This window comes from Chenopodium album, chromosome 4, assembly GCF_948465745.1.
Source record: "Chenopodium album chromosome 4, dcCheAlbu1.1, whole genome shotgun sequence".
Taxonomy (NCBI): Eukaryota; Viridiplantae; Streptophyta; class Magnoliopsida; order Caryophyllales; family Amaranthaceae; genus Chenopodium; species Chenopodium album.
In genome coordinates, this window is record NC_137837.1 from 13,972,961 (window position 1) to 13,990,068 (window position 17,108).

The 17,108-nt window shown below is 34.1% G+C and overlaps 2 protein-coding genes across 2 annotated transcripts; one reads left to right on the plus strand and one right to left on the minus strand.

Annotated features, from left to right (window-relative positions):
- The first annotated feature begins 559 nt into the window (after positions 1-559).
- Positions 560-4,444, plus strand: LOC145627687 (uncharacterized). The gene is made up of 2 exons (XM_081680044.1): positions 560-1,003; positions 2,072-4,444. Exon 2 carries the CDS (start codon positions 2,075-2,077, stop codon positions 4,442-4,444), a length of 2,370 nt encoding a protein of 789 aa, XP_081536170.1. The 5' UTR covers positions 560-1,003; positions 2,072-2,074.
- Positions 4,445-11,257: 6,813 nt separating this feature from the next.
- LOC145626728 (uncharacterized) lies at positions 11,258-16,542 on the minus strand. Its single transcript, XM_081679196.1, has 7 exons — positions 16,259-16,542; positions 14,606-14,749; positions 14,441-14,508; positions 14,257-14,307; positions 14,080-14,139; positions 13,555-13,995; positions 11,258-11,518 (listed from the first exon to the last, which is right to left on the minus strand). The coding sequence occupies exons 1-7, from the start codon at positions 16,386-16,388 to the stop codon at positions 11,480-11,482; spliced, it is 933 nt and encodes a 310-aa protein (XP_081535322.1). The 5' UTR covers positions 16,389-16,542; the 3' UTR covers positions 11,258-11,479.
- Positions 16,543-17,108: the final 566 nt, after the last annotated feature.

A 17,108-nucleotide genomic window follows, 5' to 3' on the forward strand; every position in this document is an offset into this window, starting at 1 on the left:
CCAGAAATCAATTTAAGTTTGCCGAAAAAAGTTGCGGTGTGGTGGTTTAGGGGTTAGGGTGGCCGAAAAGGTTAAGGAGGGTCGATTCGTTAGGGTTTGGAGCAAAGTGTTGCAGAAGAGTGGTGGTAGTGGTGGTGTTTGCGGCGATTCGGATCTTTGATTGTGGTTTCGGTGTGGTGGCTAGGGTCGGGGCAGCATGGGAAAAGGGAGGGGGCTGGGTTGCGTTTGTGGGGGAAAAGGGGTGGGATGGGTTCGTCGGTCGCCGATCGGGGGAGGGAGTTGGGTGGCTAACGAGAGGGGGCAAGGTTGGTTTCTTGGGTGGTTGATTTAATTTTGGTGGCTGACAGGGAGGCTTGTACGGTGGCAATGGAGGGAGTGGCACTACTAGAAAAAGGTCTATTTACGACCAAAATTCACGACCATACGCGTTTTTGGTCGCAATAAATCAGTATCAACGTCGAGTTTATTAAGTGGTCGCGAATTGTATAGTTATTTACAACCAGTTACGAATCTCGTTGTACTTTGTCAATATTCTCGTCGTCAAAAATACCAAAATTTCGCCAAAAGTAAGGCGGGATTCTTCCCGGGTTTGCAATAACAATTACGACCATATGAAATTTATTTACGACTAGTTAGTGGTTGTGTTTGTCAAATAAACTTTATTTTTTAAAAAAATGCTTGAAATGACAATACAACTTCAATTAAAAATAAAAATAAAAGTTGAAAATGAAAAAGAAAAGTCAGGAAATAAACCCTTTGTTTCCTTTGTCATTTCATCACCGATTCACCGTCACTTTTTCATTCTCTCTTTCCAAGTTTGATAATTGTCAAAAGTGATTCTACTTGTTGAGCTTGGATTTTCCTCACTAATCTTAAATTTGGTTAGTATTTTAGTAGATTCATACTCCAAAGGCCCAAAATTTGGATATAATTCGCTCAATTGTTCGATTTGTTCCAAGTTGCTAAGTGTTGAATTGTGATTGTGGGGGAAAAACCTGTTGAGGTAAGCCTAATCTTTTCAATTTTATTTTCGTTTAATCATCTTTATATGGGTTTAATTTTCTATTCATTTTTCTGTTTTCATTTCTAAGGTATAATTTTTTCTATGGGTTTAACTGCTTTTTTTAGGTGGTATAGGGTTAGCAAATTTGTCGTTATTTTGGGTTTTGTTCTAGAAATTATCAGTAGATATGGAAGAATGGGGTTTTTATAGTGGGAATTTTAGAAAAGAAAGTGAAAGTTAATTAAATAATAGTTTGAGGAATCCAAAAGATTACTTCATTTGTTAAATAGTTTGGCCTTAATTTACCAATTATGTTTTGTAGTGGGAAGAACAAAGAGTAAAATATTAGTAGGAGCAAAGTATATGTGATATGACGTCTTTAAGAAAAATTGAGTTTTTTTTAACAAGAATATGCATCTACATACCTTCAGAATAGGCAAAATTGGATGAATGTCTTTAGAGCTTAACTTTTTCTTGTCTTCTTTGTAATTGATTATGTAGTAAAGTAAGATAGTTGTTTTGCTTCTTTATTTTTATGTAATTTATATGTAGGCCACATACTTTTATACGAAGTATGAGTGATCCCATATAGTGGGTCTTTCGATTTAATCATAAAGAATAGATTGAAAATAAAGTGATTAACTTAGAGTAATTCTTTTTGTTTATTATTGAATATATGTTGTTAATGTTTCATATGTTTGCCCCACATTAATCGTATGACACTAAACTTTTTGCTCTTGGTTCTTGTGATTGGTATTTTTGTCTTATATGCTAATTAATTGGTGAAAAATTTATAGTAATTCTCAATTTGTTGGTTTATTTAACTATATTGTTTATAAGGTGCACATAGTATAGCTATGGATGATATTGGATCTTTCTTGTTTGTCCATTTTCCTTTTAAGTCCATTCCTTTGATTGTTACATATTAAAATTATAATTAAATTGCTAAGTTAAATAGTTATTGGTACCTAGGATTAACTATACTTTATTGTACTATATGCTTATATGTTGTCTTCAACAAATCATGGTAAAAAAATCTTTAAGGGTGATGTAAATTTGTAATTTCAGATTATGGCACCTTGTAAACTATGGATGAAACTAGCAGGAGATGATCGTTTGAATAATGAATATGAAACTGGAGTTGAAAATTTTATTAAATATGCATTTGAGAGGACAGGTGAAAAAGAGAAGATTAAATGTCCTTGTGTAAAATGCAAAAATTCATCATTTGGTTCTCAAAATATGGTTAGAGATCATTTGCTGACCTTTGGCATCATCCAAAGTTATACATTTTGGTATCATCACGGGGAGAGGGTGGGTGAGAATTTCTTTGAATCACCAACAAGAAATCATGGTGATGAGTTATTAGAAAGTGATAACGAAGCAGAGATACAAACAATGCTTAGGGATATTTTTCCTAATTGTGATATTCCTGAAAATGATATGTATATGGATTCACCTACTTGTATACCTGAAAATCCAAATAATGATGCAATGAGATTTTATAGATTGTTTGATGATTTTCAAAAACCATTGTATGAAGGCTCAAACTCATCCAGATTGTCTGCAATTGTTAATCTGCTTCACATTAAAACTCTTGGTAGATGGAGTAATGAGTCATTTACTATGTTGCTGCAATTTTTGAAAACTCAGCTACTACCAAAAGAGTCATCCCTTCCTGATTGTTTTTATGATGCTAAAAAGACTGTTAAAGATTTAGGTCTCTCTTATCAAAAGATAGATGCATGTGTTAATGACTGTATGCTCTTTTGGAAAGATGATGAACAATTAGAATGTTGTAAAGTATGTAAGGCTGCTAGGTGGAAGCAAGGTAAGCATAGTGGAGAAACTAGAACCAACAAAAAAGGTAAGAGAATACCCCAGAAGGTACTTCGTTATTTCCCACTAAAGCCTAGACTTCAACGTTTGTTCATGTGTTCTAAGACAGCCTCTGATATGAGATGGCATCATGACAGACATATTGAAATTGGTGTGATTAATCACCCTGCTGATGGTAAAGCATGGCAACATTTTAATGAACAACATGCAACCTTTTCTTCAGAACCTCGTAATGTCAGGTTAGGGTTAATTAGTGATGGATTCAACCCATTTTCTAATAATGCAAATTCATATAGTATTTGGCCTGTTATGCTAGTCCCATATAATTTACCTCCTTGGGTTTGTATGAAACAATCTAATATGATGTTGTCAATGCTTATACCTGGTCCAAGAGATCCTGGGGATGCAATTGATGTCTATTTACAACCTTTGATAGAAGAGTTGAAAGAGTTATGGGAAGTGGGTGTTGAAACCTATGATGCATCCAAAGGTGAAAACTTCAAATTACATGCAGCTTTACTTTCTACTATTAACAATTTTCCTGCTTATGGAATATTATCTGGATGGAGTACAAAGGGAAAATTGGCTTGTCCTTGTTGTCACAAAAAAACTACTTCTTTGAGGTTGAAAAATTGTTCTAAGCATGTCTATATGCGTCATCGACGTTTTCTTCCTGTTAATCACCCGTGGAGAAGGAAGAAAGATGTTTTTGGGAAAAAGGAAAAAGGAGAGCCACCTAAGCCATTGTCCGGGAACGAAGTGCTTGAGCAAGTAGGAGATCTTGAAGGTGTTTGTTTTTCTAAGGATCCTACTAAGAAAACTAAAGTATGTCACAAAACTAGAGGGGATAATTGGAACAAAAAAAGTATTTTTTTTCAGTTACCTTACTGGAAAACACTTTTGTTGCGACACAATTTAGATGTAATGCATATTGAAAAGAACATTTGTGATATTATTTTGGGAACCATCATGAATATCAAAGGGAAAACAAAAGATACAACTAACTCTCGTCTTGATATGGAGGCATTGGGTATTATGGAAAAACTTCATCCTATATCTAAGGGTGATAAAACTGAATTGCCTCATGCACCTTATACATTAACTAAGAGTCAAAAAGAGATATTGTGTAAATTTTTAAAAGACCTGAAAGTTCCAGATGGGTTTGCTGCTAATATTTCTCGTTGTGTGAATGTGAAAGAGTGTAAGATTACAGGATTAAAGAGTCATGATTGTCATGTTTTGTTACAAAGTGTACTTCCTCTTGTAATACGTGGCCTTTTGGTAAAAGATGTATCTGAGCCTTTAATTGAGTTATGTCAGTTTTTCAGTGTCTTGTGTGCAAAATCTGTACAAGTTGAGCACCTTGAAAAAATTAAATCCCAAATTCCTCTGATTCTTTCTAAGTTAGAAGCATGGATACCACCTTCTTGTTTTGATGTAATGCTGCATTTAAGTGTTCACTTAGTAGATGAGGTAATTCTTGGTGGGCCTGTACAATTTCGTTGGATGTACCCTGGAGAACGATATCTTCATACACTGAAGTTATATGTGCGTAACAAAGTTCGTCCTGAGGGTTCAATAAAAGAGTTATCTGGTGGATGAGTGTATGACCTTATGCTCAAGGTACTTAAATGATGTTGAAACAAGGTTTAATCGTCTCGAGAGAAACCATGATGCTGAAAACAGTAGCTTGAAAAAGATTTCTATATTTTCTCACTCGGGAAGATCATTAGGAGCCGCAAAGAATAACAATTTTGATGTGGAAGAAAGGCAACAAGCACACATATATGCCTTGAAAAATTGTAGCGAAGTTGAACCATTCTTACGGTAAGTGTATCAAATTAAAATTATTAACTTGTTGAATTTGTGTAATTTCTTAATAACTCGATCAATTTGCAATGTAGGGAATATGCTGATATAATATCAAATGAGGGTGTTGAACTATCTGCACAAGAGCAAGATGCAAACTTTGTAGTATGGTTCAGAAAAAAAGTATGTGTCTGTACCAACAGAATTAAATATTTTTTGCCCTTTTATATGTAACTTTTATGATGTTTATCATATATATTTTTTTTGTATGTTTCAGGTTGAGAAGTTACATGAAGAAAACAATAATTGTCCTTATGGGGATGAGCTTTTGTCCTTATCTCGTGGTCCTATTCAATATGTTAAATCTTATAGTGGATATGTTGCTAATGGGTTTAGGTTTCATACAGTTCAGCGTGATAAATCTTTAGCAACACAAAATAGTGGAGTAGTGGTATTAGGTGATACAGGTGATGGCCACGAAAACTTGGACTTCTATGGTGTGTTGACAGAAGTGATCAAATTGGAGTATTTGGGAGGCAATTATATAGTCTTTTTTCGCTGTGATTGGTTTGATGTGCTAGATTCTAGAAGAGGCATTAATGTGGATAAATTTGGGTATGTTAGTGTTAATAGCCAACGATTCCTGAAAACAAATGAACCCTTTGTGTTAGCAAGTCAAGTATCACAAGCATTTTATGCAGCCGATGTTGTAAACAAAGGTAGTTGGCGAGTTGCAGTTAAGACCAAACCTCGAGCTACTTATGACATGTCAATGGGGGAACAAGTACCTGATGATGATGATGCTGCATATCAGGAAGGGGAATCTTTTGTGCTGAATTTTGTTACACATGAATCAGACTACACACATAATGGAATGAACATTGAAGATAGGATTGATGTGGAACCTGAGATCGTTGATGCTTCTACTTTGACAAAAAAACGAAAAAGAAACTAATAAAAAAACTAGTTACTTGTGTTTTAATGTGGTTGAGTTCTTATATTAGTTAATTTTATTTATTTTGTATTGTATTTCCTTTTGACATTGCTGTTTTTTGTGTTACTGTTAATTTTTTTTTTTTTTTGGCTTTATTTTCTTTTCTGTTCAATTTCACACCAGATTATTATGCTTTTTTATTAAAACTAACCCATTAATTTTTTGCATTGTACGATGAAAGTTATCTTTTGTAGGGAAATGGCACCAATTGGGAAGAAGCCTACATATCTTGCACCTGGACAACTTGGTTCATCACGTGGTTCAAGGTTAAAAGCATCTTTTCTTCCTGGAATGTTGAGCAAGACACCTTCTAAAATCACGAGTAAAGATCATCAAGCTCCAAATGCCTCTAAAAATAGGAGGGTTGTGAATCAAAATACCAATGGAACACCTAGAGATGAGGAGATGAATGACGGCAATGACCGTGAAAATCTCATTGAAGCATTGAATTTGGATGTCGATAATGAAGATATGATGCAGAGATGTATTAATAATGTTGCCCTTAGTGACTTTATCGATCAGAATGCTTTGCAAGAGTCTTCACCAAACCAAGAGGAAGGTATTTTATTAACTTTTATCCTACAATTTGTATAATGTTATTGCATTATAATTATAAACAAGTGCAAGAAACTAAGGTAAGATGACTTTTAAACATATATATATATATATATATATATTTTCTTCTTATCTTCTAAATTTTATTGGCATGTTTTTGGTGAAGTTTTCTACCTTTTTATCTGCCTTTTTTTTTTTATCCTTTTTGTCTATACTTATCTATTGATGATTTTCTTTTTGAACTTGAAACCTCAAGTGATAAATGGTACTAATATAAAAAATTGCATCAGCTTTGTTTATGTTGTGCGCACTTTGAGTATAAAGTTTAATATATGATATGCTAATATATAATATGTTGATTAAGTCAGGGGCTTTTTAGGATAGCTCATTTGTTGTTTGTCTATGATACTCTTGTTCTAGCATGAGGTGGTTCATTACTTTTATGTAGTACGATCTGTATTGCTTGCTTCCTAATTTTGCTGTCATTGGGCAAGCTTTGTAGTTTTCTTTTAGCTGCTGCTATTTTATGTTGGTTGTTATTTTATGTTGGTTGCTTGGTGGTGGTTCTAATATGTTTGATTGTCTATCCTAAATATTACCTGTGTTTCAATGGATTGCAGGGATATATAGTAGATATTATTGGAACAACTTTTGAAGACTCGACAAAGCTCAACATGCTCATGGAAGCTTCTATTTTGGTGATTGATCGAATCCACTAATTTTAGTTAGATCAATACTTTTGATATATTCTAACTTTAGTTTATTGGAAATATTCTAAGCACATCGTATATATGATGATTTTTGCTATTTTGGACGATTAAAGAATGTGTATCCTTACTTTTGAATATTTGTAATTGACATTGTGTTAAACTATATATGATATCAATGAGCAAGTTTGGAGTTATTATAAGGGTGTGCTAAATTGCAACTTTATAACTATTTTGATGAGTATATTATTTGTGTAGAAATTATATTTAAAATTTATACATAAAAAAATGATGATAAGAAATCTGGTCGTAATTATAAAATTATTCGTCGTAAGTAATTAACATTAAATAATCAGAAAAAATAATCGCGACAAGTAATCTGGTCGTGAATGTGTACAATTGTTGTCTATGAGGAAAATGACGACAAGAAATCTGGTCGTAATTATAATATTTATTTGTCGTAAGTAATTAACATTACATTATCATAAACATTAATTACGACAAGTAATTTGGTCGTGAATGTGTACAATAACGACAAGAAATCTGGTCGTAATTATAAAATTTAGTTGTCGTAAGTAATTAGCATAACATTATCGGAAACAATAATTACGACAAGTAATCTGGTCGTGAATGTGTACAATAACGACAAGTTTTGTACCTCGTCGCAAAAAACTTAATTACGACGAGTCTTCAAAACCAGTCGTCAACTTTTCGCGACCAAGCCTATAACGACGACTGACGACCATACGCGTTTCTCGTCGTAAAAGCCCTTTTACGACCAGATTAAGCTCATTTGCAACTGGAAAACTCGTTGTAGATGAACTATTTTCTAGTAGTGTGGTGGCCATAAGGTGGTAACGGAATTATAAACGGATTCCGTTCAGTGGTAGCAAAATTTAAAAAAGGGCATATGTTAGGTAGTAAAATAAAATAAAAGTTTTAATGGATAGCAAAAGTGGATTCGACCTGTTTGACAGGTAGCAAAAGTCAAAATTTCCAAATCTATAAGCTTAACCAAAAGCAAAGTCATTTTTTTAGAAGCAAGATGGAAATATCTAATCTCTAACAAACAAACTTTTTTAAATATTTTTTTTTTTTTGGAAAGATATACATATATCCCTTACGCTGAAAATGTTTTAATAGTTGTTTGAAATATGAAAACCACAATGTTTTAATGATTATGTGTTTCATATTTGACATATTTTCCTCCAATTAAATAATTATATTACTTAATTTTTGGAATAATATAGTATTATCGACATTTTTTAATCCATCAAATTTTTAATTTCATTTTAATATGTAATTTATATTACGGAGTATTATTTTATAGTTTCTTGAAAAATATTTATTTTATGTTTGTTTAAAATTTAGAAAATTATATTTGCATTGTAGATATTAGAAGACTAATTGTGTCCATGTTATAATGTGAAAAAATGAACCAATCATATTTTGGTTGTCATATTTGCATTGTAGTAACATTTATTCAACCTATCTACGAGTGATTTTGTCTTACACCGCTAAGTAATACCAAATAATAAAAGGTATTAAATGTATTATATATATATATATATATATATATATATATATATATATATATATATATATATATATATATATATATATATATAAACTGTAGCTCTAAATGATCATACTACCTCTGGTCTAATTTACTCGCAACAAAGGAATATTTTATGTCTCACAAATAATACCCCTTTGTTGTGAGTAAATTGGACCGGAGGTATTATATCATTTTTATTAGGATTTTTTTGTGAAAAACTACCTATTAATAAATTTGTGAGAAACTACCTACTATAAAATATGTCGTAAGAAACTACTATCTAAATGCAAAATGTACTACCATAGGCCGGAATCTCATCATTGACTTTTTACCCGTCATTGACCAGACCGCGTGGCGCCTTTCCTAACCCCCTGTCATAAATGCAAAATCAGAAGATTGGGATAGATAAATGTGCTAAAGTTTTTCATTACTATATATACAAATTATTTGTTAGAAATTTAAGCACATCGAATTTGAGACAATTTTTATTTTTTGCACATTTAGTTCAAAACATATATGCACATGGGCGGAGCTAGGGGGTCTGGTGGAGGCCCGGCCCCCCGTGGCCCAACTGGTAATATATGTAATTTATAGTATGGCCCCTCTAGAATAACTAATAAATAGCTAATATTTGTCTTACATCATGGTGCTAGTATCTCCAATAATGAGACGAAAAAATTAGAAATTATAGGGATATCATAAACATATCATAAACTAGAGATAAGATCAAAGCTCTCGGATCACCTCCGACCATAAGGCGGCATTGGCGGGGAGAGGTCGGAGTAGTTTTGGTGGTGAGGGGAGCGATTGGCTAGCGGAGGGCTTAGCTTATAACCCGTTGTTGGCCTGCCTGTTGCCATTAAAACAACAGAATTCCTTTGAGGAAATCCATTACTTAAAACCAAGATTATTACAAGGAACAACGAAAACACCTTCATATTTTGTTATTAATTATTTGATCATGCAAAGTATGTGTATGTTATTATCGTTATACCTCATTTATATCCATAATTTACATGAATGGGTGATGGTTATGATTAGAAGCATACTCTTTGAATTAGACAAATAGTTTGATAAATATGGATTGTTTTTTAATGGCTACCATGCATGTGTGCAAGAAATTGTAGCGTAGTTATTGTAATGGTTTTAAATTGAATAAAATCTATATTTATAAGCGTGAGCAATCAAATTTAGTCATTAATAATTTTAACATAGAAATAAAATTAGATTTCAATGAAATTGACAACAAAATATAAATCAATGATCAATTAAAGAGAAAAGAAAAGTTGGCATTTTTATAAACTCTACAAGAATATAATGGGGAGAAATGTCCAAATCCTAATGCAATACTTTATGTCTTTTCTGGTTACACTCTATACCCTTATGACTGAACTCAACTCGACCAACTCTTTCATTCTCCACTTATAAGTACTCTGTGTAACCAACTAAACACGAGGTTTAAGCAACTTTGTATACTCTGTATGTACAAAATGGTTTTCACGCAAGAGGTACATCCGTACCACGGCAATGTTCATTGGGATTTCTAGGGGGTGTAAAATAGTGGCGAAACTTAACTGTTTGGTCTGGCCGGTTTGGTGATGGCTTCTCTTAATTGTGAGAAACCAAAACCAGTAATCCACTTAACACCAACGTAAATGTGAGGAACAGCGAAAAATCTCCTTCAGAATTATTTTCATCCAGGTTATGGAAAATGTATGCTTGTTATGAACTTATGCTTAGTATTCCTGCATGCTAATTATAAATAAAAGATCATCCACTTTGAAGGATTGAACTACACAATGGTCAGCAGCTTAATGTCTGAATTCTTCAAGCTAGAACAAGTATGCAGCTCTTATATATGACCAGTTTTAGGTCTACCACCAGAAACGAATAATCAAACTAGTTGTGTATGCCTGAATGAAAATTCGATATCTTTCAAAGTTGAATTCGTACCATCAATTATTTAATTCGCCAAAACCGCATGTCTATTATACATTCGAATGAACATATCCGATTCAACTGATTCACAATTTCACACTATTCATGTGGATTTATATTATTGTGGCTCTATGCCTCTATCCTAGATTTACCACCAATCCAAACTTATGTAAAGCATCAGAACACTGCTAGCACAATGCTGTTAAACAATTAAGCAGGAGACAGCAGTGTATCAGCTCAGCGATAAGATGCTCTCCCGGCCTTAGGGATGTTCTTTGGGCCCTCGATCATCAAATCTATCAGGGAAGTTCAACACTACTCTGTATATAGCTTTTTCGAGTTGCTTTCAGTGTTACCTACATCTCGAGTCTCTTATCCTTAAATTCAAAAATAAAACCCAGCGCCTACAACTATTGCATCAAGTGCCTGAAAAAATGTTTTTTGGTGCTTAGGTGATCTCATATTGCTTTCAAAGTTGCAATAATTTATCATCAAAGCACTCTGTACTGGTAACAGCAAATTATCAAATTCCCTGGCTTGTCGAACCTAGCAGTCTCAGCAATCAACATAATCAACAAAACTACTAGTATAAACAATTTTCCAGCATTAATATAAGCATACAGGAAGTATAACATCCACACTACGGTTTCCAAGTATTGTGAGCTGTATATTTCTAGGAAGCACAGCAAATTTCTGAATTTCTTATTTAGCTATAATTAATAAAGCTAGAATGGAATTTCAACATAAACAAGACATTGCAATTCGAGTATTCGACTTGCAAATATCTAGTACTCCAAAATAAGAAAATATAAAAATAAGAAAATAAAATAAAAAAAATTGGGATTATTTCTGAATAACTAAAAAATAAGGATAATCTAATTTAATGGGTGAAACTTTAGATTATCCATGTCAAATTATCTAAATATATACACAAACTATCTATATCCTGATGATAGAGCAATATACAATCATACCCTATGACCATTTTGTTGCTGTTGTTGCTTTTATATTGCCAATAACTATAACCCCTGTCTACCTAATGAGCAAAGCTTCCTGCTATGTGCCCGTTGACAGTTTCAGGCTGGCCGTATTCCCCTCAAGGCAGAAGAAAAAATCTGAGACACAGACAAAACAGTTCATTATAAAACTGCAGTCTTACTGCTGAAAGCTGTTGCAACATGAATAAAGACCAAATCTGAGAGTATTAGGTACAGGCACAACAGATATAAGTAAGTTATAAGTAGTTGCAGCCTTGCTGGACAACTTTTATAATCCGAAGTTTCACACACTGCCTATACATTGTGAGTCTTTCACAAAATATCCACATAAGGGTTTACAGATATAAACGTGTACTTATCACTAATCAAAGTGCTGAGACAGCAATGTAACACACATAGCAGATAACAACAAATCAACCTTCTAGAAATTAATCTAATTTTTCGACAATTTATCTACAGATCACTAGCATACGAAAAGAAGATACAGGTCCAACTTTCAGTGACTGCTTTTTCAAGACGATTGTTGGTAATTTCTTTTACGCTTTGTTTGGATAGCAAAGAAGGAAGGAAAAGAAGGGGAGGGAAAATGGAGGAAGGGAAGAGAAAAGAAAGGGAGGGGGAGGTGAGCTCCATTTTCCCTCCAAATCTCTCCAATGTTGGAGAGATTACATTGGAGAGATTTTGGTTATTATAGAGAAAGGGAAAATGGATCCCTCCCTCTCCTTCCCCTTCCTTCCCCCAATCTTTTACCCAAACAAGAGATTTTGTCCCCCTCCATTTCTCTTCTCTTCTTTTCCTTCCATTTCTTCCTATCCAAACAAAGTGTTAATGTGTTAATACCAAAAATAAATCAAGAAACTTTCAATCAAATATCAAGCTTTTATATATTTACAATGGAGTAATAAAGGCTTGTATAACAAGGGAAAACAACCAGTATGCTGAGAATCACACTTTCATAAATAGATCAAACATCTAAATATTCTTCCAATCTATAAACAAGTCCACCTACCTTTTTCTAGCTAGATTCATTCTCAGTATATTGACATTGCTAATAGAGTATCTTCAAAATTGTACGAAAGGAAGCTATCAATCTATGACATCCCCTATCCTGCCACTTCCAGTGAGCCTGGTTGAAGTCATAAAGGCACGCACTGCTATGGAATGTTTTGGTATTGATAATCTATGATAAAACTATAGTAAAAAGTGCAACAATCAATCCACTTTGGCCCCTACGCCTTCGTGGCCCAAGCAACAGTCCAATTGCCATATCCAACAGCAAGCACGCCTAATGCCTGCTGTACCTAATGCAGGCTGCTAAGCTGCTTTACCATTTTCTCGCCCATCACAAGCACATCTCACGATAGCGCAGGTGGGCCAGCTCCGAGCTGCAACTCAGTGACTTACCAAAGGCCTTCAGTGCCATGACACTAAACAACTGGACGAGAACCGATGCATGAACACTGGTGCCTCCTCACACATGCCCATAGACCATTCCACAAGGTAAATCCCACATTTTACTTCAAGTACGAACTTTAAACTTTGTAGGAAGTTATTCTTACAGAATAGGTAACAAGCATAGGTAGGTATACATCTATACAGAATTTATCAACCAAAGTAAGTATGTGACATATTCACTATCATTCTTCATTTACAGCTACACTTTCACAGCTTCATATATCTATGACAAATGTCAACCTTATACATGTGCTAGCTCTAAAGCACCAGGTATATATCTACACGGAATTGTTAAGGACATAAAATTTATACTGGATATATAAGTGCATTTTACAAACAAACACACCCCTCATCCCTCCATACGAATTTTCACCGACCACCAAAAGCTCCCTAAAACAAACTCATAAGCATACAAGGATAAAAGTAAAGCTCAACTCATAATGGCCATCTAAATTTTGTCCACAGCTCCATACTATAGAACATATTCAAAAATTAAAAATCTTTTATACTACCTCTGTTTCGTATGATTTGCAACGATTAAAACGGAGGTAGTATAAAAGATTTGTAAGAGTTTGAAACAAAGAAATATGTGTTGTATGGAAGTAGGAGAGGCCCTTTTGTGCTCCATGTGGGATGTGATAAGTTTTAATAGAACAAAGCATACTCATAAAACCTCGAGAAAAAAAAAAACCACTAACCAGAGAAGAACCAGCAGAGTGCTGGTCTAATCTACTTGAGGAATTTGAACCTAGCTGCTTCTGTTTCTTCATGTCAACTGATTTGCTCATCCCTTCACTCTTGCCATTGGAATCAATGTCAAAACCAGTTTTTCCTCTATCCTCTTCCACAGAGACGCCTTTTAGCTTATCTGTCAGTTCTTTATAATTAACCTTATTGTCACGCGGGGTGTCTTTTAGAGGTTTAGTATCTTTTTTTGTGTACTGCGTAGCTGCTGCCCTTGCACCATCTATGGCTGCAATTAAACTTGGTGACATCGCAGCTAGAACGTTATTTTCAGATAAAACCCTAGGCAAGGATCCTGGCCTTAATGAATAGAGATTCGCTGGATTTGGGAGTGGAAATTTTATTGAATGTGGACTTTCCACTGGAAGAAGACTTATAACCGCAGCCTCAGCTACCTGCCACAAGCAGAGAAATCAACTGTTATAAAGATGGAGAAAGCTGCAAGGAAAAGAAATAAAAAGGCATTATTATATACTTACCTTCCATTCCAGATTATAGACACCCTGATCACCTCGCATTTTTAGAGGATCTGTCAATTTCTGCATTAAGGACCAAAGCTTAGTAATAATAATTCACCTAAAACATTCTCAAGGAGATCACAAATGAATGTAAATATACCTATAATTCAATTATAACACTAATAAAATTTAATATACCTGAGGTTGTTCACACAGCCAACAGAAATCTGTCAGTGCTTCCAGCCTCACCTATTGATTCCACAGTGTGCATGGTTAAAAGTTGAAAAGAAAAAAAAAGGAAAATTTAGTGCCTGGAGCACGAAATACAAGTATTTCTGATTAGTATAAAAGAAACAAAAAAGATAAGAGGTTTATTTCCTACCCCTTCAGGTACTGCTTTCCAGGATGCCAGCTCTTCACGTCTAAGACAGCCAGCAATTTCTACACAACCTAAATGAATATAACATCATCAATACACAACAAAACATGCATAAAGAGAGTACTTTAGCTTTTTTTGGTCTTCTTGCGGAATCATGTGATGATGTACCTATAAGTCTTGAAACTGGATAATGCTCAGGAAACTTGAGATCAGTCACACCATCCACGGCATATATCTCCCTGTAAAATTCCTCCATCGCTTTTATTGTTGCCACATCTGGGACCTTACTGGCAGCGTGAATCCAAAGCCGACCTTCCAATTCCAAAGATCTTTACAATCAAATTTATTTTCAACTCATAAGAAAAACCCACAAATACACAAGCAACCTGGTTAGTATTACTATCACATGCTACCAAAGTGCTAGACTTGCCTTCAACAAGCAAAATTAGCTGATCCAAAAAGATTCAATATTAACCTTCCAAAAAAGATAACCAATTACAGAATCATGATCTGATATTACTGTAAGGTTAGAATTTGGTGTGATCCATAGCGTATATGTAGATATTACTCAGGGAGGTTAGTATCTGACATTAATTGTCCCCACAAAATATGAGTGACATAGAATAAACAAGATAATGTTTTAAAATATAACCTGGGTGAAAATGCAACCTTTTACTTAAAGGAGGGAGCTAGACTAACAACTTTTTAGCTTATCCTCACCACTATTAAAAGAATTATCTTGTTCGCTTCATAATATTTGTCTTTTCAACTTACATATAACTTATATAGGATAAGAGGAATACTTTTTTTAGGGGATCTTATATTGGGATACACTAGTTGTTACCCTGTAGCTATATGATAAATTCTACTTAAATGTCATGTCTTTTACTTTTTTCATATAGGTCAATTTATTTTACATGGCTTTTCAATATCAAGCCCTATCTCACGATGGGGCAGAGGGTAAGGAAACTAAGGGGTCAAGTGATTCAGCCACAACTCCAACCCGGTTCCCCTCTCATAGACTTTATGTGTGAAGATATATCATTGAAACTCTAGATAATCTAATAGATATGCACTTAGATCCTATGCTTGAGAACATGATACACAGTACGCTCCTGAAATAACATATAATTCAAACTAAAAGTATATATATATATATATAACATAATATGATATTATGATAAATGAACATGTGAGGGTGAGGGATAGCTCAAGTGGTTAGAGCTCCCCTCCCGGTTCCAAAAGATTTTGGGATCGATTCTCATCACCTGACCCTGTGGCTCTCTAAGTACCGAAAAAAATAAATGAACATGTCATTGTGATAAAAGAGCATGGAACATGAAGAGAGATACATTCGTCTCTTTTTAAAGCATTCTTATATTTAGTATAGTTTCTTTTTGCCAATTTCGGAACCAATGCAAATATCATATCAAACATCAACATCAACACTATTCCATAGATACATAAACCTCTTTCATCTTAATCATTTCATAATCTAAAGTATCAAGGTATACAATTATACAAATCACAAACATACCAAATATCAAACAGTCAAATCGGTGTTTTGAATAGTGGTACCCAAAAACCCCGGATTCGATCACCTATATACCAGTCAAATCAGTGGCATATGCAAGTTGGACTGCAACTCCCAATGCACCCAAGAAAAAACTAAGAATTCAACTTACTACCAAGTATCAACGGAACCTAGTTATATAACCAAAACAAATTAAACAAAAAACGAATTGGGTGATTTATAAATTGAACAAAGAGCCTAAAATCAAAATTGGGTATCAACAATTATAGAAAATAAAGCAAAATTACCCCTAATTGGAGCAGGCCAAGATCTTCCTTCAATACGTTTAATACCACAAACAAGCAAAGAAGCCCAAGGTTGGTGCATTGTCAAACATGGATCTTTATAAAAATTTCCATGTTGATTTCTTCTTCTCATCTCTTAATTTTTGCTAAAAACTCGATAATTTACCCTAAAGATTGAAACTTTGTTATGGTAATTGAAATTGACAAAAGTTTTAGGGTTGGAATTTGATGAGCATAAGAGTTTTACTGTTTTAGAGTGGAGTTTAGGACATTGGTGTTTTTACGGGCGACGAAGTCGTTGCTTAAATATCTGGCGATTGTTGAGAGTTCCACGTGCCCCTAAAGGAGAGAATATACGAGCGAGGTAACCAAATAAATTCCAAGCACAGACGGTCTTAATATATTAAGAGAAAATTGTAAAAAATGATCTTTTAAGAGGTCGACTTTTTGGAAAAATGAACTTTTAAGTGAAAATTTGTGAAAAAAGACTTTTTAAGTTGCATTTTGTTTATATGGGGTACTTGGGTAAGCTTGCGACCTTACGTGGTGGTCAATGTCGGACCTCAGACGTTGACTATCACGTGACTTCTTTTTTTTTAAAAAAAAAAACCAAAATTTCCCTCCTCTCCCGACCTAACTCTTAGGTCGAGAAAGGAGGGAAAGTTGGGGGTTTTTTTGTATTTTTTTTTAAAAAAAGTCACGTGACTAACACGTAATAGTCAACGCCGGAGCTCCAGCATTGACCACCACGGAAGGTCACCCAAGTACCCATACAAACAAAATGCAACTTAAAAGGTCCTTTTTCACAAGTTTTCACTTAAAAGGTCCTTTTTCAAAAAGTCGACCACTTAAA

Bases quoted from the DNA above. Each gene is read 5' to 3' on its own strand.
- LOC145627687 (XM_081680044.1), top strand. From the start codon at position 2,075: ATGGCACCTTGTAAACTATGGATGAAACTAGCAGGAGATGATCGTTTG.
- LOC145626728 (XM_081679196.1), bottom strand. From the start codon at position 16,388: ATGAGAAGAAGAAATCAACATGGAAATTTTTATAAAGATCCATGTTTG. The intron at 14,750-16,258 runs GTAATTTTGCTT...TGGAATTGGAAG, and splicing joins TTGGCCTGCTCCAATTAGGG to GTCGGCTTTGGATTCACGCT. The intron at 14,509-14,605 runs GTACATCATCAC...ATATTCATTTAG, and splicing joins TCCAGTTTCAAGACTTATAG to GTTGTGTAGAAATTGCTGGC.